General features: G+C 36.4%; 1 protein-coding gene across 1 annotated transcript; it reads left to right on the top strand.

Moving 5' to 3' along the window:
- Window positions 1–606: 606 nt before the first annotated feature.
- Window positions 607–24157, top strand: LOC123533409 (glutathione hydrolase 1 proenzyme-like). Its single transcript, XM_053520187.1, has 12 exons — window positions 607–753; window positions 4722–4988; window positions 5532–5657; window positions 6103–6197; window positions 9362–9554; window positions 10100–10260; window positions 12028–12180; window positions 12506–12660; window positions 13100–13287; window positions 13600–13840; window positions 17896–18009; window positions 18284–24157. Exons 1-12 carry the CDS (start codon window positions 743–745, stop codon window positions 18470–18472), a joined length of 1893 nt encoding a protein of 630 aa, XP_053376162.1. The 5' UTR covers window positions 607–742; the 3' UTR covers window positions 18473–24157.
- Window positions 24158–27422: the final 3265 nt, after the last annotated feature.

Genomic DNA, 27422 nt, shown 5'->3' with positions numbered 1-27422 from the left:
GAACTTTCTTTCATATCGTTTCATAATTTATTTTTGTTGCCTTCAATTTAGCTTTTCGACAAATGTTCGAACTAATAGTTTAATAAACATCTAGTATCTCGCCGCTATTGTGCTAAATTAAAAATCAGTCTCACCGCAATAGCTTCGTAAAACAGGGCATGTGAAGATAAAATAACTTAGCATATTGAAGCTACTTCTGTAAAATTTATTTGAAAATGTAAGATCTTGTGTTCACGGGTGAAATATATTTTGATCTAATATGTAAAACAAAACACATTTTTCTCCATTTAATCTTTTCCAATAATTTTTACTGAACTGTACCCATTTTGTAGCTCCGTGGCATAGCTTTCACTGTGGAATTATCAAATATAAATTATAATATATCGCTCTAATATTTCAACAGTTCACAGAAACGTGTCATAAATTACCACGCCCATAGAGTTGCGAATTATGATGTCCCGCAATCGTTTCGAGGTACATTATGTCAAAAACACGGTAGATTTAGCAATACTTTTTTTAAGTCTCCGTCCGCCTGAAAACTAAAATTTACGCAAAAAAAAACGGTTAAGACGCAAGTTAATCTAAACAGGAGTATTAAATGTATGAGAGCTATGTAAATATACTACAACTTCAACTTTACATTATGATTGTGCATCGAAGCCCTTCAAAACTATCTTAGCGCGATTTTGTCCTTGATTTCACAAGTACATTTTTTTTTTCCATTTTAAACACCGATTAAGATATGAGTGGCAGGTATGTACATTTTTATTTTCTTCTTTTGTTATTTTTATAAGTTGATTATACATGGATATTTAATGTGTACAGCTGAATATGTTCATGCACTGACCTAAGATATACGTATTTCGTGTGGTTTAAACATCTTTATTTTGTTTGTCACTATGTACATGCCTGCATGATTAATTTCTCCGTATTTGACTCCGCTTACATAGAGAAATATTAATTTGTAGGAGTGGTTTGTATATATATAACACTATAAAACAAATGTTGACTGTTGCTATTTAAATTATGTTGCAACACTGTTTTATTTGTAAATCGCCAGTAACTTTAATCACCAGGCAGGTTTTCATCTTGCTATTAACGAATGCGAGTAAGATCCAAAGTGCTCGGCGTACAGTCTAGAGTACAGTAGAACAGTGTTCTGCAATATTTGGAATTGTTCTATATGTAGGGACACGTGATGTCATGCCTTGGTTCCTTTCCACTGATACTGAGCACAGGACTGGTCTCTGGAGTTTGAAGATAATGATATGAGAGAGGTTCGGATCATTCAAATAAGAGGAAATCATCGTCTGCTTATTTCGCGAGGATCTCCTATTCCTGTTGCTTGTATTTTTGAGTTGTATTTTGTAAAAAATATGTAAACTTCAGCATGCAAAATGCGTTAGTGGTGTGGAGATGCACAACTATTGTACGCACACCAGATTACCCGGCGATCTCTGTGTACAGAGGCGTTTGGAACTCGAGTTCATGGTTTATAGTTTGACAATTTTCCCGATGATGATTTTTATATCAGTTTAAGGTTATATATGCTAGATCATTCTGTCTATTAAAATTTCAGTTCACGCAGCCGGGTTAAGTCACGTGATCATTTACGCAAACTGAATTTAATTTAAATGTGGATAAAGTGTTTTAAGATTTGTTGAAATTGCATAAATGTAACATCTACCCGTGTTTAAACGCTGAGTGCACCTTGTCAGCATGCATCTTTAAAACAAGTGCGGAAAAACTTCGGACTAAAAGGCAGATGAGCGGACGTTATCGTTATGTTATAAGTCCCATTCTTTTTCAAACGGTGCGCTAAAATTGCATTGTTGACATAAATTGATATTTGATCCCAGCACCAGTTCTGATTCGTCATGGCACCCGAACAACTTGACACAGCGTACCGGGTACAAATATACACCAATACGTACATTTTTGTCACGATTTTACAACTATCGTCTGCATTCAGAACATGACCCAGGCCTACTGACATGAAAAGCGTTTTTTAGCAATATATCATTGTCCTTGCCTGAACCGTAAAAACCAATTTATGTCGCTGAAAAGCGAATGCAAATTACATTAACTTTGACCGTCGAATGCGGAATGGTAACGCTAGAACATCGCCGGTTGATAAAATGGAGACCGCTGTAGATAGAATATTTCACAAAGTTCAAGATTTCACGTCACAAAGTAAAACATTCCCCATAATAACAGGGTTTTTTTTTTATTCTATAGCAGAGGCCGAATATCGGCCTTGTCCCCCAGCCGAGGATTTCCCCCACAGCCAAGGATTTCCCCTACCGCAGTCGAAATTCCCCTACGTCCGAAATTCCCCCCTCCAAAATCGTAAACAAAGCAATGGAGATTACTCCCAGCGATTTTCCCGACCGAATATCGGACCCGTTCACAATTGCAGACGGTCTTTCACAATTTTCAATGGGTGTGAAAACCTTTAGAAATAGTAGAAAAATGTTAGAAGAGCGTTCAGTGGACCCGAGGTTCCGGTTTTGACCAGCGAAAATCGATAAACTCTCGTATCTGACCCGCACATAATATGCCGTGGGCGTCTGCTTGTCTCGCGGTAATACTCTTTGATGCGTAACGAGTTCGAAAGCTCTGCCCCTTGTCAATCAAAATGCCAGTGAACTTCATACTGTTTGTCGACACCAGCGTAAGTATGACAGTAGGCGGAGCGTCGTATGTTAATTAGCTACTGACAGATGTCAATCACGCCACGCGCCGACTGACACGTGGTTATCATCAGTATGTAATATAAATGATTGATAAACAATGCAGCGTCAGATTATCGTGTTTGTACCTCTTGTTAATTAGCGGTAACAGCTTATGCTGTATTTTGTAATATGTGTTGTTAATTTAAAGTAATTATTTTATGTGCTTGATTCGATTAAATAAGCCGGTCGGACGTTACGCAAATTTATTATCTTTGCCGAGGTATTTTGCTAGAGCAAAATAAAATATAAATGTTTTAAGTAATCAGATATTATAAGTATGGAATAGTTCTGGTGAAAAGATGAAATTTAAAACGGGTATTTTATCAAGAATTTTTAATGTTTGCTTTCGTTTTTTCATATTTGTCACACGTTTTCGCGATCGTGATTTTCGGACTTTTTTATCCTTTCTTACAAGATTTTCTAGTACAATTGAAATAAAAAGCCAACAAAAGTATGCATTTAATAATAATATGATGACTCTTGCAAAAGCAACTCTTATTTTAAAGCATTTTTTTGTGAATAAAAGCATGTGACCTTTAAATATTCAATGATTTGAGCATTTCAACTCTCCCCACCCACCTTGTTACAATGATAAGTGAACATTAGTGCAAGTCCATCTATTGCTAAGTGACAGTGTGTATAGTTGCTAAAAGTTGCAAGAATATGTAATAAAAACATAGTTTAAAGTGTTTATTATGCATAATTGTAAATTCCCCCCCTGAGTGAAAAAATCCCCCAAAACTGCTCGTCGCGCGCTATTTTCTTCCCCCAATGACAGGCTGGGGCCTCTTCCCCCAGTCGTAAAAAAAAAAACCCTGAATAAGTAGCTACATCCAAATGGAGACAACTCAAGAAGTCAATAAGTAAAATGAAACAAAGTCAAATATTTCAAATGTAGAAAAACTTAGGTTAATTTCTCCGCCTAATTGAATTAAACATCCTTCAAACTAAAGAAACTGAGTAGGAAAACCGCAACTAGAAAAAATACGTAAAAACGATGAATGCTCCCCGAAATATGACTACATTTTGTACTGCAGTTAAGAAAACGCACGTACAAGATATGCGCATCTCCACTTGGCGAGAAGCTTCAAATTAAGAAAACAGAGGTTGCAAGCAAAGATGACTTTATAGTAAACTAATGTTGAATAATCAAAGGGCAATAACTCGGTGAAAAATCATACGATCGAAACATGAAGATAATATGTCAACCTCCTCTTAAATGAAGTTTCCTTTGAAATTTAACTGGATTCCTGCAACATATTACTGAGGCATACTCCGGACAATGATAGCGTTAATGTTATTACTGATCTTCAATAGTAAAATGACACTTCCCTTAACTGAATTTAATTGTTACAGAACATGAAGATAATAATGCATATCGAATTATCTTCGCAAAATATAAAACGATTTAGGTGTAGCTTCTTCAGCGGATAATACTCAAGACGTCGTTTTAGGAATGTACTGGACAATATTTACCAACTTAATGCGTTAGACGCACATTTAGTTCGATTAAACAGATGATGCTGTAGATCGCGCATTATTAAACGGGACAAGTTCAAAAGGAAAGACTCGAAGTAAAATTGAGGAAGGGTTTTGGATCAACTGGAGAAGGATAAAATGGAAAATGAAGAAGTATCAAATTACGACATCTCTAGATCAAAATCAAATGGAGTATGCTTGAAATCAAATAGATAACTCTGGATATCTGATGAAGAATGCCCGAGATCAAATGAAGAATGCTCGAAATAATATGGCGAGGGTTTGCATAAAACAGGTTTTCGTCAAATGAAGAAGACACGAGATCAAATGAATAGGGATTTTTTCTGAGATGAAGAAACCATAAGACTAAACGAAGAGGAATTTTTATCAAATGGCGTTACTGGAGTTTCTATTCCCGGAACAATATTAGTATTTATTGTATCTTGACTGGTAGTAAATGAAAATAATTACACTCATTAATATCGAATATTGTATCCTTCCTTTCAGTATATCGAAATCGAGAGCTTGGGCAATAGTCTCCATTGTTATAGTCGCCTGTATAGTAGCAGTCGCTATCGGACTGGGCCTCGGACTGCGTAAAGATGATGATAATGATACACCAATGCCCGAATGTCCAGCACCGGCAGCGCAGCCATCATCTTCCAGATTAACAAAAGATTCGCCTATCTATGTATCGCCAACAAATATGAAGGAAGGTTTCTACCGTTACGCCACAGTGTCTACTGATGCACCTATATGCTCCTACTATGGAACGTAAGTCACGTCTAAGTAACTGTCAATACTACAAAAGATAAAGCTATACTGTCAATAATATGTGCATAACTCTAGAGAAGTGCGTCTTGTATATCATGTTTTGTATGGCCTGTATACGGATGCATCTGTCCCACATACGCAGTCGTGGGTTTACGAGAGATGATGCGCAAATAGCGATGATTTTGATTTAAATCGATACATTGAGGTAAATGTATAAATACGAACATATCGTTTATTGATATAAACTATTCGTCTTCAATGAAAATCAGCTTTACCGATAAGAAAGCTGATTTTATTCATAAAGTGAAAGTGCTTTTTATTATTATACGTGACTGCATAGAAAATTACGAATGAAAAAATTATCTTGCATAAAAAAGAAAATAGATTCGAGATGGCGGCTATGCAGAACCAAATATATATCAACGCTGAGCAACGATGCAACAAAATAACAAAGGAGTGAAACTTGTCCCTAATCTGTCTAGCTTTTTCATTCTTTGTTTCGTTTTTCCTCTGTTCCTGAAAAAAAAGATACATTTATTTCAGAGATACTATGGTTCGTCATGGTGGTTCCGCGATGGATGCAGCTATCGTTGCCATTCTGTGTAATGGTGTTTACAATCCACAAAGCTGCGGAATAGGGGGTGGATTCTTCATGACCTATTATAAAAAGTAAGTTATGATTTCCTATTTTCTTTAAATGACAACACTATGTATATAAACACATGCTTAAAAATAATAAGGTATTTGTGCATAGCGAATGACTGAACGGCAGCATATAATTGTATTCAAGCTAAGAACTTTCGATAATATTTGATATATTGCCAGTCTTCCGATCACATTTATATGAGCCGCGCCATGAGAAAACCAACATAGTGGCTTTGCGACCAGCATGGATCCAGACCAACATGTGCATCCACGCAGTCTGATCAGGATCCATGCTGTTCGCTAACGGTTTCTCTAATTGCAATAGGCTTTGGAAGCGAACAGCAAGGATCCTGACCAGACTGCGCGGAGGCGTAGGCTGGTCTGGATCAATGTTGGTCGCAAAGCCACTATGTTGATTTTCTCGTGGCACGGCTCATCTTATTTGAAGACATGCATTTTGTGATTAAAGGTCAGAAGGTAAAGGGTATGCGATAATGGCTCGAGAAATGGCTCCTGGTGCTGCTACAGAAGATATGTATACAAATGGGACAAGTTCAAGAGAAGGTACAGATGTTAAATCATGGAACTTTCTATTAATTTCTTTTCGGATCTTATCTCAAAATGTTTAGACAGAACATGTTGCTCCGTTGTAAACTGCATAACTACGAAACCAGGGACTCGATCCCTTTGAATTTATATTATTTTTAAGACACAAGATAACAAGAGGAACGTTGACCATTGAATTTCCATCCGAATACCAGCTAACAAATTTTATTCGCTCACAAGCATATGGGAAAATTAGACCCATCGATTTTTCGCACGAGTGAAAATGTTTTAATCAACGTAAAAAAGGAGCCTTTTACTTTATTCAAATTTATGGGAAAAGTATAGGTATGTGATAATATTCAATGCATTATCTTTCTTATGAATATTTTATTTTTAAATAGAAAATGGTATTTTTTGCGTATACTTTGTGTCTGTCTATTTACAATATAGTAAAATATGGATAATTTGCTGATAATTCTTCTGTTTAACAAAGAATAAATAAATTTTTATTTGCCTTTGAAGACCATTGCAAACGACTTAGTAATCTATATCCATTTAGCTATTGTTTCATATTAACTTTAGTTTTCTAGATGAAAAAGAAAATGGTCTTTTATAAACATTTTGCAGATGAGTATAGGTCTTTTATCGTTATCGGAAATACTTGGCAAGCATAGAGCCAAACGGACGAAGACTCTGCTGGAAGGCAAAATCTCTCTCCCTCTCTCTCTCCCCCCCCCCCCCCCCCCCCCCCCCCCTCCCCACACACACACATAAACTTCATGGTAAATCGCCTTTGAATCACTCTCCACACTATAGTAAACTATAGTAATTCATTTCCATGTGCTCTAAGAAGCACATTCTAGCTACACTGATTCAAACTAGGATTGTTTATGTTTTTATATACTAAATCATCATAATTATAACCTTATATCACCGCAACTTCATTGTCTGTTACCGTCTTAGATCCGTGACCTCACCTTCTGTCATCGTCGTGTGACCGGAATCACCCGGCGCACACCTGGTTAAACCCGAACAGTCCGTTGTGAAACGGGATTCTACCGGGCTCAACCGGAGGTTTGCCGGCATTTTCCGGATATAACCGGGAGTTAATCGGCGAATAAATCTAGGCTTACCGTAACTTGCCCTACCCCTTCCGGTACAAGACCGGTACAAGACGGAGCCATACCGTGCTTCGCCTGTGCTATGCCGTCCCAGCAACCTAGTTCGCCGCAGTATATACCGTGTATAAAGTGATTGCCAGTGACCCCGGATTACTACGGAATATCACGGTAGACATACAGTGAATATCCTGTGTTACCCCGGAAATTGCCGGCATTGCGCCGATATTGCACGGAATATGCCGGTTTTAGCCATCGTTTCCGGTGATTCCCGGTTGTATCAAACATTTTAAAACAACCGAGACCGTTTGCTAGTTTGACAAGGTTCATCAAGAATCTTCCCAGACGTTCATGGAATCGTCAAGATTCTATACAGGTTCAACAAGGTTAAACACGGTTTATCCCGGATCACTGAACCGGGATAAACCGGGAGACCAAACCGTGACAGTGAGATCGGGGCTTTAGATTTCCAACTCGGAAAACGAAATTGTAAATAAAAAGAAACCATCGAATTTCGATGCAGAATTGAAAAAAAAAAGAGCCAGCAGGAAGATCGAAATACAAATATTTTGAGGGAAACAGTGGTCAAGTGGATATGTGTCGGCCTTTCAACCCAGGGGTCGTGTGATCACCAGCAAAATATTAAAAAAGCGAGCTTCCGTCTGTTTGTAAGATAGTAGAAATTATTTTTGCAAAGTGACTGTTCGGTTTTATAATAATGTGTTTGTTGAGAATACCGTTATACAGGTATTCAGAATAATCCACCAAATACAATTTAGGTTCCGATTAGTTCCAATTTATTTGCAATCACTGTGAATTAAATTTGGCAATATTGTGTAACGGTACATTGACGAAGAAGGGATTACTTGTTAGACATCGGGTGAAAATACGGAGTAGGCCGAAAAGTACCGAACAGTCTCATATGCAGATTTACCAGGCCGAACTTATTATCGGCTTTTGTGGCGATTTTCGCGATGGGTCTAATTTTCCCATATGCATTGTCTGATTTCTACGATGTCCCGTTTGGACAATCGTGACTTTTTATTTAAAAACCGTGATGCACGATGATACGATGACGAAAGCGCGATGATGAAACAACGGTGGTGCGATTGTGAAAACGCGATGGCACGATGATGAAATCGCGATGGTACGATGGTAAAATGTCGATGTAATATCGCGTTTTCATCATCGTACCATCGCGTTTTCACCATCGTATCATCCCATCGCGTTTCCACCATCGTGTCCTCGCGTTTTCATTATTGTACCATCGCATTTTCACTATCGTACCATCGCGTTATCACCATCGTACCATCGCATTTTCACTATCGTACCATCGCATTCCGGTGGTCATGCGCAGTGTTACGGTATATGTGTCAGTAAAATACAGGCTTGATACAATCTCATTTTCACATTGCACTATGTACCTTCTACATCCTAACAAGAATAAGCTGAGTTTGAATAATACCATGTGACTATTACTCCAAGCTTTTTATTTACATGCGTACATAAAATACAAAGGACGTGGCCTTGAAGATTTTACAGTTTTAATGAACTGAGCACTGATTTTTTTGCAAAACAGCAGAATCTAAATGGTAAATTTCTTCTCACAAAATACATTGAGATACATTTATCTATTGTTGACAAAATACAAGTGTACGGGACTACGCATTTCTAATTGGAAGGCGATGGTACGATAGTGAAAACACGATGATATGATGGTGAAACTACGATGGTACGATGGTAAAAATGCGATGGTACGATGGTGAAAACGCGATGGTACGATGATGATAATGCGATGGCACCATGGTGAAAACGCGATTGCACGATGGTACGATGAGGGAAACATGATGGCACGATGGTGCGATGGTGAAAACGCGATGGTACGATGATGAAAACGCGACATTATATCGACATTTCACCATCGTACCATCGCACCATCGCGATTTCGTCATCGTGCCATCGCGTTTTCGTCATCGTACCATTGTGTATCGCGGTTAAGTATTAAATAGAAAGTCACGATTGTCCAAACGGAAAACCGTAGATTTTCTATTCCTTCAAATACAGGAGGCATGGCGATCGGCATTCCTGGAGAAATCAAAGGACTGCACGAGGCATGGAAACGTGGAGGTAAACTTCCGTGGTCTGCACTGTTCGCACCTATTATACAGATGTGTAAACAAGGCTTCCCTGTCGGAAAACTCCTCCATACCGATATACAGAATAATAAGGAGATAATAGGCCGTTATGGAGAACTGAAGTAAGCTTTCTAAATCTTTTTGATACGGTAAACACTTTCAAGGTAATCATTCTTTAGAGAAATATATAATTCTGTATTGTCTTACATCCTTTCCGCTTAGCTCAGTAGGTAGAGCGTCGGTCTATGGATCGCGGGGACGTGGGTTCGAACCTCGGGCGGGGCGTATGTTCTCCATGACTATTTGATAAACGACATTGTGTCTGAAATCATTAGTCTTCCACCTCTTAGTCATGTGGGGACAGTTGTACTGCTACAGAATCCAGGAACACTGGTTAGGTTAACTGCCCGCCGTTATATGACTGAAATACTGTTGAAAAACGGCGTATAACCAAAAAAAAAAAAAAAAACCAAAAAAAAACCAAAAAAAAAACCATCCTTTCCGTGACTTTAAAGATACCCATGATAACATATCAAAAACAGAAACTTGATATTACTGCACTTTTCTTATGTTACTGTGTATGTGTTTAAGGATACTGTATGTGAAACATTCTTTGGTATGTTTAAAACCTTTATATAGAAATCGTATACATTTTGTTATGTTGCAGAAAAATGTTGACAAATACAGAAACCGGAGAGCTTTTGAAGGAAGGGGATCTTATAAAACTACCAAAACTGGGAGAAACTTTCGAAAAAATAGCAGCGGACCCGTATGCATATTACAATGGATCCCTTGCAGACGACATTGCAGCAGATATTGCCGACGGCGGTATATTTTTACGTTCCTTATAGATTCGTATGAATATATAAATACACTGACGAGATAAAGAAACGCCTCATTCAAACTCGGTATACAATTTTTCGTTAACCGTGATTCAAAATTAGAAAAGAACAATTCCATTCGCAAATTAGATGCTTTACAAGAATTTATGGTCAATAAGAAATCATTTCATTGTCGCATTATGCTTAAATCTTGAATTTTAATAGCCCGGTCGGAGAAATTGCATTAGAAAAATCAGTAGCGCGTGTGGCCACCTCTGCTAGCAACCACAGCAGCAAGGCGACGCCTCATAGAGCCGCACCAGTTGCGTAACAGACACCGTGGGATTCTGGCCCACTCCTGGTGCAGCGCTGCTACCAGTTCCCGGACGTTTGCTGGCTGGGGTTGACGTTGGCGTAACCGCCGTCCGAGATAATCCCACGCGTGTTCAATCGGATTGCAGTCCGGTGAACACGCCGGCCAAGGTAAAACATTAATGTTTCTAGCCTGTAGAAAGTCCCTGGTGACGCGTGCAACGTGAGGTCGCGCGTTGTCGTGCTGATAGACTAATCCTTGACGTTGACGGAATAAAGGGACAACTACATGACGTAATATCTGGTCGATGTAACGCCTGGCTGTGAGATTACCTTGGCAAACGATGAGTTGGGACTTAAACATATGGCTGATTGCTGCCCACACCATTACTCCACCTCCACCGTAACGATTGTGCTCCAAAACGTAATTGTTTGCGTAGCGTTCATGGCGTCGTCTATACACACGGATACGTCCGTCGGCGTTCCACAAGTTGAAACGCGACTCGTCACTGAACACTACGTTCTGCCAACGCTGGCCGCGATGGTTGCGGGCCCAAATAAGACGTTGGTGACGGTGGCGTAACGTTAGAATTAGACCGCGGTAGGGCCTACGACAGGTAATTCCGCGTTCTCTGAGTCGATTTCTCACTGTATGTCGACTAATTGGACGTCCACGGTTACCTACAACTATACGTGACGTAGATTGCGCCGTCACAAATCTGTCACGTAAATGACGTTGACGTATATAATTATCCTGTCGTACTGACGTTACACGCGGTCTACCTGAACGTGGTCTATCGATAGATGTTCCCGTGTCTCTAACACGTCGAATAAGACGCACAATTGTCGAACGAGAGACGTTGAAACGTCTAGCAACTTGTTCCTGCGTTCGCCCACATTCAAGCATAGCCAAAACCTGAGCCCTCTCTTCAGAATTCAGCCTCGGCATTACGAAAACTAATGTTTTTTTCAGAGAATAGCTGAAAATATGGTTGTGTGTCGCATTACACATGTACATGTGCAAAAATCGTTCAATCAAACCACATGGTTTACATGCACGGACTGCACGAGTAAATCATGACCAGGTACATGAAGTGAACAAATGGCTGAATGAAATCGCGCGAGTTTTTGTTCACTGTGTTTGTCGGTCAGAGTACATGTAGATTTACTACATTTCACAACAATTAAAAGTGTTAGGAAAAAAATAACGCCGAATTTCAATGAGGCGTTTCTTTATCTCGTCAGTATAGTTCATTACGTGTAAAAGTGTGTTGTTTTTTTTAGTTTGGTCCGAATAAAGTAATTAACTGTCGAACATGTAATTGATATCCTAAAATGTAACTCGTAATCTGAAATGGCTTTTGGACAGATTTAATTTACTGATCGGAGGAGATATTTTGTCTGCATCATATATATATTTCGTCTGCATCGTTTTAACGATTATTTCTTTCACGTTTTGCAGCTGGCATCATAACTAAGGACGACTTGGAGAGATACACCGCGCCAGTCAAAGATCCCATGATGATCGATTTGGCTGGTGGGGACTACAAGGTACTGTCCCCTCCACCGCCGTCCAGTGGGGCTGTCATCCTGTTGATACTTAATATACTTAACGGTAGGTTTACTAACATTAGTGGGTCACGGATGCCAAAAATGGTGTCATTGGCATCCAGTCATTTTATTGCATGAGAACATGGCGCCTTTTAAGTTTGATGTATCGTATGACAAAGGTCTTCAAAACTATTGTACACATTTTAAAATTGTCCTTGAGTGTACTGCAGCCCATGTAGTGGAAGTTTGTTAATTTCATTTAGAGTAAAGGCGACCAGCTATTTAGCAAGTCTATGGTTTACAATGACTGAAATATGATTTATTGAATGCAGTTCTGTAAAAGTTTTTCATCTTTACTGTATTTTCATATCCACATTTTCATATTTAAGGATTTAATATGAGCGCAGACAGTGTATCTACTGGAGAGAAAGCAGTGGAAACGTACCATAGAATTACTGAAGCGTTTAAGCACGGGTTTTCCGTGCGAACAAACCTAGGAGATATTGATCAAGAAGATCAGGCATCCAAGGACAAAATTATTGAGGTCTGTATTTGAGAAACATTAATTTAATGGTTAAAGAAACAAGATGGTTGAAACCGTTCTTTTTATTTCTAGTTCAACATAGAAATAGGAAATATTAATTTAATTTTTGGGAAGTTGACGTCTCGGTCCGGTGAAGGTGTCCCATCGTGTCTAAAATAAAATCCGAATCAGCTCACATACCACGCTTCTCCCTAAAACTTTAGCTATCGGTGCCACCTTGAACAAGAGTTTTTATATGGTACGCCAGGACTGCCAGGACTGTCATATGCAGTCCAATCAATGTACACCATATTGCAGTGCTTGAGTTTCGAAGTTTTACTCTTCTGTCATGTGTGCTAATGCATGCCTATTTTGTCCATATTTACTTATCTTGTAGCATAAACCATTTTGATGGACACACCATGATGATTAACAATTTTATACACACTATGCATTTCAGCTTCTACAAAATATGACGGCATTGCCTTGGGGTGAAATGAAGAGATCAAAAATCACGCGGAATACTCATGAAACGGCATATTACGAACCAACATATAGTTTCACAATCCCTAATGCCGGAACGTCCCATATATCTGTACTGGGACCAGAAGGAGATGCAGTGTCAATAACTAGTACAGTCAATCTCTAGTAAGCTCCTTAAAGTTTTTGAAAGAAACTTTGAAATATAACGTTTCTTGGCTCATCGTGATTCAAATATACTTCTGATTTTTTTGTCTGTTGATTGATATTGAAAGGGAAACGTATTTTCTACTTTTTATTTACTTGCAATGATTAATGAATGATTTAATGGAAACGGTGATAACATAAATACAATATTTTAAGACGCTTTCAAGTTTCGGTGAACTGCTGTACTGCATGCTGTGGACAACAAAAATAGTTATTCCAACTAAAATATCCGCCGTCGCACGACGCGTTCCCTAAAAATTTATTATTTTTCAGTTTTGGATCAAAGATTGTTGGTATGCGCACTGGCATTTTGTTTAATGATGAAATGGATGATTTTTCTACTCCAAATACAACCAATTATTTTGGAGTTCCAGCGTCTCCCGCCAATTTCATCAAACCATACAAGCGCCCTCTTTCGTCAATGTCTCCCACTATTGTATTGGACAAAGATGGTGACGTAAAACTCGTTACAGGAGCAACTGGAGGAACAAGGATTATAACTTCAACGGCATTGGTATGTTTTACGCTTCAGTCTTCACTAGAAAAAAGCACTAATCATTAAGAATATGACTGAATGTTTCAATAAGACACAAACTGCTTACAACTCCTGCTTAACGAAACAGTGTTACTTAAACTACTTACAAACCATGCTTTAACAAGCAATTAGCACACACTACTTACAAGTCCTGCTTGCCAAAACAGTCTGGTTTGACTTAAACTCCTTACAAGCCATACCTTAACAAGCATTTATTATTATTATTATTATTATTATTTTAATGCCAGATTTATATAGCGCCCTTTTCATGACAAACACGTTCAAAGACGCTTTACATATAGCAAACGCAGCCACACAGGGCGCGAAATTCATCTTCTACTAGTACAGACACAGAGCAATCTGACCAGAGGGACAGAGTGAGATAAAGCCCCAAGACCAGATAGAGAGAATCCCTTTTTAGATACAGACTTGTCCGGCTTAGTTAGCCTAGCTCTTTGCGAATAGACAGTCTCTGGTTCTTTAACGTGCCCGGTAATTGCTTGTTAAAGCATTACTTGTAAGGAGTTTAAAGACCTGCTCCAGTCATACCTTTTAACCCTAAATTGTCATTGAAAACGCATGAAAATCTTGAGTATGAACAGTAACGCCTGTCAAAATAAAGTACTTTCCAAATAATTGAATGTAACATAAAAATAGCATCTGCGGTTGAACACTTAGGAGTGTGTGTCTAATTGCTTGGTAAGCAAGGTTAAGTAGGAATTACAAAATGTTCTTTTGTTTAATTACTTTGTTAGCAGAATTGTGAGGATGTTTTTTTCTAATCGTTTGGTAATCAATACTTGCAAGGGTGTTGTTTTAATGATAAAGTCAGGCTGGGCATGTAGGAATGTGTGTATAATTGTTTTTAAGGTATTAGGCCAATCTTCAAGCAGAGTTGTCGTTCGTTCCTCACCATACACCTCTGCAACAGGCTAAATGTCAAGAATCTTGGCAAAACTGGAAAATGCATTTTATTTAAATGGAAGTTGAATCTTAATTATCCAAATGCAAGGCTTGGCGAATAGTTGAATCCGAGTTATGTTAAATCAGACAAAAAGATGATATTTTTGAAGATAAATATAGAACTATTTTCATGCCTCTTTACACTTAATGCGCATAAATATGTAAACAGGTAGGATAACTTATCTTACTTTTACTGTTATTGTCTCCTAAAACTACATCAAGCTTACTTATAAAATTTTCGTTGGTGGATTTACGACCATTCAGCTTGATTGACCTCGAATTTGCAGTAAAACAGACGAAACAATATATCTGTTTTTCTTTCACCGGCGTTCGAGGAGCCATTTTGAATCCACGGTCATGTGATCGATTTTATCACGTGATTTGGAACTACTTTCTGAGCCTACTACAGAGGTGAATGCTAATGTAACCGGTGTGCAAGAGATTCAATTCAATTCAATTTATTTCGATCATGGCATATCACGTGCATGTGATCATGACAACACAAGTAACAAAATATAACAGTCAAGAAACAGTTACATAAACATATGAACAGTATGCTCTCATAATAAGATAATGTAGTTAATTGTTACAAGTATCAGATTTGAAAATATTTTGCTTAACATTACAGTTACTAAATTATCTAAATCAAAAGAAATTTTACATGGAGGATGAATCTATCGAAAAGCAGCCAAAATAATTTTGCAAAATAAAGCTAGTTTAGTAAGTTTTGGTCTATTATTATTGTTCATGAGTTCCTCAGATTTGTAAACATTAGGGTGAATTCTGTAATAAGCTGCAATGTATTTCTTTCTGTCATCATTAAAAAAATTACATTCAAATAAGTAATGAAACTCATCCCCTAGAGAATTGGAATTACACAAATGACAGAGTCTCTGATTTTGTTCAATATCCATATATCGCCCTTTTTCAATTGGCAATTTGTGATTAGTAGTTCGAAATTTGCACAAAATAAAAGCTAAATTACTAGGAAGTAAATCAAGGTATTCTTCAAAACAATGGTTTGTCTTAAATAATCTGTATGTCAAACATTTAGAAGAGTTAAAAACATTGCTATTCAAATTCTGCAAAAACTGATCATACAACCTTGACTTCACTAAAGATTTGAAGTGAATAGTGTCATTTACAGATTGATTGTAAAATACTCAGATAATCCTAATTCATCTAGACATTTTTCAATAAAAGATATCCATGGTGACTTGATAATATTATTAGAATGTAAACTATAAACAGTGTTATATAAAACCTTACATATCTTTTCCTCCCTTGCATTAATAACTTTACTCCAATAACATAATAATCTGGATTTAACCAGTAAGCTAATGGGTTTTATACCTAATTCACCAAAAACCATACAATTTGGTGTGGAAGGTTTAAGTTTAAGTATAAACTTACAGTATTTTAATTGGAACTGTTCAATGATTCGAATATTCTCAAAGCCCCATACTTCCGACCCATACAACAAAATAGGAGTAATCATAGAATCGAATAAATGAATCTGAATAGAAATTGGAAGGTTAAGTTTGCGAGATTTTGTAATTTAAAGCGAACATAATTTTTCTAGCCTGGTCAACCAGTCTTTTCTTTGTTTTTGAGAAGTTACCATTATAATTAAACTGTACCCCAAGATAAGAGAAGTCTTCTACAAGATCAAGTTTAATATTATCATAGAAAAATTCAAAATTTCTACTACCAACTTTAGACTTTGTAAACACAACAACTTTTGTTTTAGCAGCATTAACTTGTAAATTCCATAAGGCACAGTAATCTTGCATAGCATATAATGCATTTTGCAACTCAGTTTGACTTTCAGCCAAGATCACAGTGTCATCAGCATATAATAATAGAAATAAGCGTAAGTATACTTCAACATCCTCATCGCTTAAGCAGTCAAATGTAGTTTTAGACAATGTGGATAACCCTTCAAACCTTGTAGACATATATAATGTAAGATCATTTAAAAAGAGAGTGGTATTAGGTCCGTAATAGAGTACATGTACCTCCTTTTTGAAGAGTATTCAATTCCTACTATAAACATACTTTGACAGCAATTTTCAGGGGGGGGGGGGGGGGGGGGGGGGGGGTAAATTTTTACTTCTTTCAAGACTTGTTATTGATTTATTGTACAAAAGTGGAAAAAAATCATCTGATAAGCGATTTCTTGCTGTTCAAAGTGAATTTACCTCTGAATCAGAAGGGGTAGAGTTAGACATCTTTAAAAATACCGAGTTACATGCGGTAAAAGTTCTCTATTTTGCCTCCATTCTTTAGATTACATATTGCGGAAGAAATGTAGGTAGGTTTTACTTCTGCCCCAAGGTTATTTTTGAATAAAGTGAGCAAAATTCAAAACAGACCCGCAGGATTCGACCTTAATTTTTCAGTGTTGGAGTTGGAATTCTGTCTCATTAAATCTGTTTACTCAAGACACCCAAGAAAAAATGATACTGGCGGTTTTAATTTTAAGTTTTATGATTGTTTACCAATAGTTTAATGTTTCTTTCATAAAAAATAATGGAATAATGAATTCTCTGCAAAAGTTTTGGACAAAGGCCACCACTTTGAAATTTGTCTCTACTTGAGCTTGAGGAAATACCATAAATTACACAAAATTTATAAAAAACGGCACGGTAAAAGTTATTAAAAATTTGCAACTAAGTGCGAAACATGGGCAACTGTAAAAATATACCAAGCAAATTCCATTTTTAAACATTACTATTAGGGGCCTAAAAGACTTTAATACCTTAAGCCCAGTATGGAGAGCTTTAAGTGGTGTGCGTTTGCTTTTTAAAAGACTTGTTTAAAGTCTGTGTCTAATTTTTGAATAAGCAAGACTTGGAAGAAGTTTATGTCAAATTGTTTTGGTAAGCAGGACTTGATAGGAATTTATTTTAACTGCTCAAAACAGTCAGGACCGGTATAGGTTTTGTATAATGATTTGGTAAGCAGGACTTGCAAGGAGTCTAAAATTTGTCTAATTGTTTTGTAATCAGGAATTGTAAAGAGATTGTGTTAATTGCTTGGCAAGTTAAAAGCAATTTTCTTCTCTACAGAGCATCATACAGACTCTTATGTTGAAGTTAGGTCTGAAGGAGTCTACAGAATTTCCCAGAATCCATCATCAGCTACTTCCGCCAGATTTAAGAATTGAAGAAGCCATGCCCCAGGTAACAAATAATTTCATGATTATACAAGTATTCTAGCTTATCAAGATTTTGTCACCAGATGAACTGTAACCCAATTTCCCGAGCAAAACCAGCTCCTTGCTCTGTGACTTTCAGCTGTTATAATTAGTTCTTTAATTAAGCAACGACAATATTTTAGAACATATTGTTGTGAATGATTTTTGATGATCCAATTATATTCCCTTGACAATATACTTTTTTTCTGGTTTAGCAATAACTTTAGTTCTCCAATTTTTGTTTTCCATATTTATTTCAGGTTATTTTTGATGGTCTGAAAGCACGTGGACACACCTTTGACGTAAGAGAGAAGCTCGGATCTTCAGTACAAGCTGTCCTCACGATGAACAAACAAGAAAGCAATGTCCAAAATGCGCTAGACAGGAAACAAACAGGGATTTTTTCTTTCAGTGACCCCATTAGAGATGGGATAGCTGACGGCGTATAAATATTATGAGGGATGGGAAATTGTATTTGATAATATTTTGATATGGGCTTAAGATATGAGCCATTTAGAACGTGATGGTAACATTTATGTAGTTTAATTTTCATGTCAACAACAGTATAGATGTTTTCGATTGTAAGAGACTTCTCCACAAATGTTTTCAGTCCAGATTAATGCATTTGTAACAAGCAACAATTTATTCAAACTGAGTTCATGGATACGGTGCATTAAGTACAAAAACCCTATCCTACTGTCTTTTTAAGGACTATGCTATTTCGACAATGCAAACTTCCTACGTAAAACTGAGATTGTTGTAACAACGCGAGAAATGCACGGGGATCGAAAAGAAACTAATATTTATAAGAAAATGTATCTCCGAATAAATTATAAAGTATCAATGACACTCAAAAACATGTCCCAACAGTACACTAGAAGAAAATGCATAGAAATTTTCGGGGTAATTATTTGGTACCGTAAGTCTCTCATATATATACAATATATATATTCTTCAATCAAGGATATGTCAGTGTAAATGAGCTGAGCGTTAGTTTTCTAAGAAAACGCCGTTAAACTATGTTACACGAATCACAAGTGCACCGCTCTTTTACAAAACTATGTCCGCCATGATTTCTTCAGTGAACGAAATAAAAGGAGTACGATTGACTTTCTAATCTAAATAAAACATCACTTTTTTATAACATCCCACTGTCCGATCTTTCTGATCACTTAACGATCACTCACAATTACAAAATAAAACCAACGTGTCATCAAAATTATCACTTTACACGGCTTCATGGACATCACGGCCTACTAACATTAAATTTGTAATCATGCGCCAACCAAACAAAAGATCGGTACTTTTTCAAAGACATGTTTTATTTCCTGTAATTTTCTGATATTCTAACCTTCAAACAACCGAATTGTATGCACAGAAATAACGAAAAATTTATGCAATATAGCTTTTAGTTTAAATTTTGGATCTATCTTTTTCCAGCCCAACAACAGACATGTATATGTCACAAACCCGGTCTGTCCTCGAAATCAGTGTCAAAGGTTACTAGAACATAAATACAATAAATAACCGCTTACTATGTTCTTGTAAGTCCTTTAAATTGAAACGGCTCGTGTTTATACATTCATATATATTCCGTATCGGGAACATTGACAATCACAAGTCGATCCTTACCACGAACATGAAAACAGTTACTTTTATGCCTTTGTTTACATTTCAAAGGTAACTAATCACATATACGTTCAAGAACGTAAATTTCGTGCTTTCCGACCCACATTGTGTGTAAACTTTTGTATTTAAAAGTATGGTGTATTCGGCAAACCATTTGTAACTTCCGACGTGGTAAATGTCATTGAGAGTATCAGTTATGTTTACGAAATTTAATTGAATATTTATGTTTTATACTTGCAAAAGAAAAACTTGATGGTCATGGTCGCTGACTTCGAATTCCTCGCCCATCACCGACGTGGGAACAAAAACCCACTTGAGGTGTGAAACTTTTCACGTAAGGAAGCCATCCAACTGAAGTTAGTGTCTCGATCTAGGTACTAGTCTGAGCCTCAAAAATGTCTGGAGGGACCCCTGTAGCCTTTCCCCACCAACAAAACCTGGGGAAAGTTCATTGTGTCGTTTCGGTGTTACTCTCAATCAAACAAAATAAACATTGTTCCCGTTTTTGTTTGTTTGTTTTGAATATGCAAAAAGGGTTTGTTTGTTTCAGTGTAACGTCAAAATATAATATTACAATTATAAATCAACAGTGAACGCCACATGCATTATTTTTTCACGAGGGGTTAATGCTTTAATCTTACAGGTAAAACAAACATATTCCTATTGTATAAAGGGTAAATATAAATATTTATGTATATGTGTGTGTACTCGTGGAATTAAATGTTAAGTGTAAAAAGTATAATTATATTCACAGTTCAAATCATCCATGCTAAATAATACGTCGAAAGATACCTTAACAAATTTATATTTTCACGTATCTGGGCGAAACATACCGTCCTTAACAAATAGATATGTTCTCATATCTGAATGGAATTACAGTCCAATACCATAACAAATATATATATTCACATATTAGGGCGGATATAACCACCGAAAGCATATCAAGAAATGTAAATGAATTTGCCTATTAAGAGAAATCTATCAAAATCAGAAAATTGTCACTTGAAAGAGGAGGCGGATTGGGATGTGGTGGTAAGATAAAACAAGAAATTAGCCAAAATAAAATTAAAGAAAGAAGCGTGCTATTCACTCTTGAATGCTGACGAAGAAGGAAGATGCCGTTTCACGATTGGTTCAACAGTATAAAAGGAATTCATTGATTGGCTTTTACCGTAGTATATAAATTAACATATTTCAGAATAGGACCGATTTGCTCCAAATGTACAACAATGACATAAATAATTTTATCTACCTATAAAATTCATATATATATGAGCAGTACAATTCCTGTAAATGAGCACTACGTAAGCGCCCAGGCCCCTCTCGCACACCATACCTATAGTTCGGACTTCTTTCATGTGTAAAGGCATGTGCACAAAAATGACAAATTTTGCCAACACCTGGTAAATTGTAATGTGTTTTTAGGAAAGTAATGAACGGAAATAGAAAAATAGCTCTCAGCTCATTTACACGGATAGTTTAGCTTTATTATGTATGTTATAGTTTTTCGCAGTTATGCACGATGACATAGAATACTTACCCCGAAAATTGTAACACGAACATACTGATAACTTTTCCCACTTTACTTTTTAAATTAAAGTAAGAGTTCAGCACTTCATGGTTTTGATGTATTGTCACATTGGATTAACGTTTGTTTTACAGTAACTTCGAAATTCATCAGAAATAATATCATGTACCCCACCCACCTAATTCATAATTTCAAAATAGCGTAGGCCTTAATTATCTGATTTTATTCATTAAATACAAACCTTTCTTTATTGTCAAGAGAGTAACCACAAAACTGCATGATGGATTTTTTTAACTTTCTGTAAATTCACGCAGTATCAAAGGCAATGGAGAGGAACGCCAGTGGATACAAGAATCATTAGTCGACTTGAGGCTATATACCAATAAAAGAAATTGTTCTTTGTTTCATATAAAATTCAGCTACTTCAGAACAATTTTGTTACAGTTTCTAGATTTTCACTCTGTCCTAGACCTATTTTCCACAAGATATCCATACATTTGCTTCAAGAAAGCGAAAAGAAAAAGGGGTGTTGAATAGTACGCAGTGAAATGCAAGTCAACTGAAGTCAGGTACCCTCATATTGCCGCATTTCAGAAAGCAGTCCGCAGAATAAACACCCTACTTTCGTTTTCAAGTAAACAACTCGAAAACATGCGAGTATTAGCATGAAACGTGTCCTATTTTATGTAAAATTAATTCCACGAGTGAAATAATGCCCATCTGGCCCCCGATTTACGCGCAAATGCGCGAAAAAATGGAAAAATTATGATATATTTATTAGGGACTTCTTTCGACTACACTACGGAAGCACATTTTGGACCGAATTACTGCATTTTAGCCTTCATCATTCTTTTAATTATCTCCCTTTTAGTTTATATAAATTATTTTTCCAGAGCATATTTCTAAAATTGCTGATGGAAATATTTTTGAATTGCATAATTCCCAGTTATCTTTATAAAAATAGGGTCACAAGGAATACTCAAGAAATACTCGAGATTATTTTTCGTACACTGCCCAAGACCCATAATTCGACACCTCCGCATTTTCGGCGTAACTGTATAACATGATTTCGACCTCTATGCTACAGTAAACGGGGCACGGAACGGATGTACGCTGAAAAGATAAACCATGTATTACGATGTCTTAATTTACATTAAATATCAGAAGGCACATATTAAATAGAGGATATTTAGTAGTTTTGTTACCCATAACTAAAATCTTTAGTAATTTATCATCGCAAGAGAAACCGAAAGTAAACTTCTTTCCCCGTTGCGTATGAATGAGTGACTGTAAAGTATATCCGGTTTCGAATTGTCGGGGTCCCTAGTGATTCAAAAGCTTCTAGGGTTTTATTTTTAATTCAAGTATTCAATGCTTTAGCCTTTTCTAGTTCAACTAATTCTATGCGGGTCAAGATATTGTGTTAGTGGGTTACTTATTGGGGTTTCTGACCCAACACGAAATTATTTCAGAATCAGCAGAGGATGTCAAATCAGTTTAACCTTCTATCACTGAAAGAATACCTTTTGGTCATTTGAATTTGCTGCTTAGTTGAAATATTTGCAAATGAAACGTGAGTTCATATATGCACATACAATTTTTTTCTTTCTGTACATCATATTAAATTCTGATTTTTTTCTCATGCGCCAAGCATCATTATCTCTACGCCGTTTTTCTTTTTTAAAGGCATTTCATGTTTAATTAATTATGTCCCTTTATTCTATTTTGTTACGTTTGTACGACCTAAGGCTATAAATAAAACATATTCAAGGGGTTAAGTTGGCATGTCACCCATTGATGGAAATGCAAGGTACAGGAACGATTTTTTTCCTGTCTTTAGCAGAATATGAAGTCTTTGGTCCGCCATGCCCCTGGTTGATAATGAACTTTATTGTACGTGCCATATGTTTCAACTTCGAAAGGCTGTAAAGCATTATTAATGCATTGTAAAATGTTTTGATTCCGCAGGACCTTCTAAGAGTTGATGTTATAGTTTAACACGCATTTTTATTTTAAATTCTTGAATTAAATGATTTAAGCATAAGGGATCATATCAGTATGACACTTTCGGAGCGTGTTTTCGCATCTTGTTATTACAATATTATTCACCCGCGACCTAAGGGCGATGTTAAAGTATTACGATGCGAAAGTGTGATATTAACATCACAGTGTATCGTACTTTCGAATGTGCGATGGAAAGATAACAAGATGGTAAAACGCGACAATACGATGCGGAATTTTGACATTAACATTGTACTTTCGTTATACCGCCCTAAGGTCGGAGGGACGAACATGTGAAAATATCATACGAACGTGAGATGTTATTATCGCGTATTCGCATCGTATTATCGCAAAATCGCCTCGTTCCTTCGCATCGTATTATCGCACCATCGCCTCGTACCTTCGCATCGTATTATCGCACCATCGCCTCGTACCTTCGCATCGTATTATCGCACCATCGCCTCGTACCTTCGCATCGTATTATCGCACCATCGCCTCGTACCTTCGTATTGCAAGACGGTCTTTATGTATTGCACAGTCTCCAGAATTAGAGAGCTGATATTTAGTGGATTATTTTTTCTTTCAAAATTTATTATGTTTTATATACTCTTATATTTTATGTTTTCATACTTACACTTGTCTTTCATACGTTTACTAATACACGTACGTGAAATACATTGTTTTGTTGCATTCAGATATATTCCAGATATTAAGCAGGGTACTAGTATATACAAAAGGTTTTTTTTTATGTAAATTTAACACTGTACAGTACACATAAAATTTAGAAAACAGAACCATTAACATTAGAAATACAGGTCTACAGCAGATCTTAGTATATTTTTTCTATAATACACATATCTTCGCGGCGTTTTTAGTTTAAGTTTACACACTATGTGCATATTTTAATAAACTATTTTCGTTGTTAGATATAGCTTTTATATTGTAGAATGTCCTAATTTCAAACGTAACTAACTTGTAGAAAATGTAAAAACTGTGTAATATGTATGAGTCGTATAGTAACATTCATTTTAAGCATGTACTGTTTTAAACCTTACATAACCAAACCACAAAAATGTGTTGTTTCATTTAATGTTAACATGTACTGAGTAGCCTAATAATTGTTCGTAATCCATTTTACCTAATAAATTTGATAAACACCGAATAGCGTTTATTAATCAAAAAGAAAGTCCTGTTTGCATATCGCCTGGAATTAAACTTAGAACATCTGGTCTTTATACATATCGTTAATTCAGACCCTCGGGTGTTTGTTTGTTTGTTTGTTTGCTAGTTTTGGGTTTAACGCCGTTTTCAACAGTATTTCAGTTATGTAACGACGGACAGTTAAAGACCCACCACGACCTAGTGACCTACTTTTTTTTCACTCGCAAAAACTTCATGAAAATCATTCTTGTAAAACAGGTAATATACAGCTATACTTCAAGTTTTCAGGTGAACAATTTAGGCCCTTCCTGAATAAATGTGCGTTCAAAGGCTCATCTGCAAACTTATTCACTCAATCTCTTTCAGCATAGTTTCAAGGTTTTAGAGGAATAACTGTACACTGTAGAAACAAAATGTGACAGAAATTTTAACTAATTACTGATTTATGTACATGTTGTTACATTTATTCAATAACATATTAAGACATAAAACACATTGTCTTGGCCTTATATATGTCACTGTCAATTTGTAAGTAATACCTGTTATTTCTCATTTTCTTCATGCAAAACATGTATAATTACCATCATGGAAATACAAAAGAATACAGTTATTTTGTGGTGCGTCTTTATTATAGCTAGTACAAACCTGTTTTCCGCAAATAATTGCTAACTTCCCCACATGAATCAGTGGTGGATTTCAGACTCGATGTCTTTCATCAACTCGTCACGGAGAGTATATATACGTCCCAACCGGGGATCGAACGCACGACTCTGCGCTCCGTAGATCTGCGTTCTCCCTATTTAGCTAAGCGAACGGGCCCCTCAGGTATGCAAGTTAAGGTTATAAAAAGTAGACCTATGGTGTATCGGGCAAATAATTTATGATTTCTGGTAGAAAATAACATTGGATTCTGTTCATGGAAAGTATTATTTATGTTGCAGGAAACAACTAAGGATACAAATATGAATGTCAATAGTTACGTCTGTTACTTTGAAAATAAAAAAGGACACAGCATTTATTAATTATTCTTAATTATCACATCACGCGTAGTACAGACTTTAGTTGTGCTATTTTTCTATTTCATGTTGTTCTTTTGAAAGCAAAATAACTGCCATCAATTACTGATCGCGTTATACTTTTTTTTCTATTTCAACAAAAGCTAATAAATTTGCTATAATCCAACACAATAAAGTAGATGAATAAACTTTTTTCAGTTTTTCTTTTTGTTTTTACTCAAACAACTTTACATACCTATAATTTGGACTGTCTTAATGTGTAAAGACATGTGCACAAAGTGGCAAATTATTGAAACCTGGGTAGTTCACATGTTTTAAGGAGAAACAACAAATTAAAATAGAAAATAGCGCTCAGCTCATATACACAGATGATTTTTTAAAGTATATTATATTTTTTCGCATTTATGTTTGATGATACAGTATACTGATACCGAAATATGTGAAACCAAAGTACCGATAACTTTACCCAATTTAGTCTTTTAATTAAAGTTAAGAATTCAGTATTTAATGGCTTTACTTTATTTTCAGCATTAGAATGGAGATTGTTTCAACAGTGAGTTCGAAATTTCTCAGAGATGATAGAATGTAACCCACCCACCTGATTCTAACTTGGGGTGATAAATTCTACATACGAGGAAGCAATCTAGCTGGCTTACGGAAGGTCGGTGGTTCTTACCCAGATGCGCGCTGGTAATGAAATAATGCACGGAGGGACACCTCGGGTCTTGCTCCGCTACCAACGCTGGAAAGTCGCCATAGCATATGACCTATAATTGTGTCGGTGCGACGTTAAAGCACCCCCGCCCCCACCGCAAAAAAATTAAAAAAAAAAAACAAAAACAAACAAAAAAAAAACAAAGAAAAAAAACCACCCAACTTATCAATAAACAGCAAAATGGCTTAGCCCATTAGATATATTCCGGACTTATATAGTACATTTCATTACCCTTCTTGAACAGACTCAATCAAACCGAGTCTGATTTTATTCTTATTGGTTGCATTCTTTTCTTACAAAGGATCTTTTTACAGATTGTATTTAGTATACTAAACACATTTTAGCTATATGTAAATATATACTGTCACCTCAACTTTCACACTTGACCATCATTATGATTGTGCATTGAAGCTCTTCGAAACTACCCAAGAGCGATTTGGTCATCTGATTTCACAGATACTTTTATTTTCATTCAAGCAGTGATTAAAATATGAGTGGCAGGTATGTGTTTTTCTTTTAACTCTCATCTTTGTATACATGTTTTATTTTTTATAATTTTATTATATTTGACATTTCAAATGATGGGCCTCCGTGGCTGGGAGGTTAAGGCTGGTGGCCAGGTTAAGGCCGCAGATTTCAAACTACTTGCCCTTCAACGATGAGGGATTGAGCCTCACTTAGCTAGCGTTGAAGTATTCGCGTGAGGAAGGTCGATGTTCTACACAGGAGCTTGCTCGTGATTAGATAATGCCCGGATTTACACCCGGGGTCTTTCTCCACCATCGATACTGCAAAGTCGCCATATGAACTACAGTTGTATCGATGCGACGTTAAACACAACTCTCGTGCAATTTCTATTTCTATTTCGATTGCTTTCAACATCTTTTCTCACTATATACATGTATGTATGATTGATTTCACACACACATTTTTAGTTTAAAAATAACATAAAGCAACATTATTTATTGCATGAACAATGTTTTCAGAAAAGCAAACTCTTCCAATCTAAATTAAGTTAAAACTTCTTTTCAAAACCTACTAATTCAGTCACGGGCGTAGTTATATATATATATGTCATTTTTCGTTTTATTAATGAACATTTATGAATGAGTAAGAGTAAGTCTTGATATGCTGGACATTCATTTGAGAATCCCGAGTGCTCGGTTAATGGGGTACAAGAGAACAGTTTACTTGAATACTTGGAACATGTTCTAAAGAGACAAAACAGACACGTTATGTCGTCTGCCGATGATGACCACTATAGGACTGAGACCCAGAGAAGGTCGACTATAAAACTATGGCCTCGGTTCAGTAAGATATTGCAGACCGTCAACTGCATATTTCGGACA

This window comes from Mercenaria mercenaria, chromosome 12 (assembly GCF_021730395.1).
Source record: "Mercenaria mercenaria strain notata chromosome 12, MADL_Memer_1, whole genome shotgun sequence".
Taxonomy (NCBI): domain Eukaryota; kingdom Metazoa; phylum Mollusca; class Bivalvia; order Venerida; family Veneridae; genus Mercenaria; species Mercenaria mercenaria.
This window is presented reverse-complemented; position numbering and strand designations above follow the sequence as displayed.

What these genes read in the sequence shown, in the direction of transcription:
- LOC123533409 (XM_053520187.1), top strand. An exon ending in GATACTTAATATACTTAACG is followed by an intron (nt 12,181 to 12,505) that starts GTAGGTTTACTA and finishes TTCATATTTAAG; the next exon opens with GATTTAATATGAGCGCAGAC. An exon ending in CCAAGGACAAAATTATTGAG is followed by an intron (nt 12,661 to 13,099) that starts GTCTGTATTTGA and finishes TATGCATTTCAG; the next exon opens with CTTCTACAAAATATGACGGC.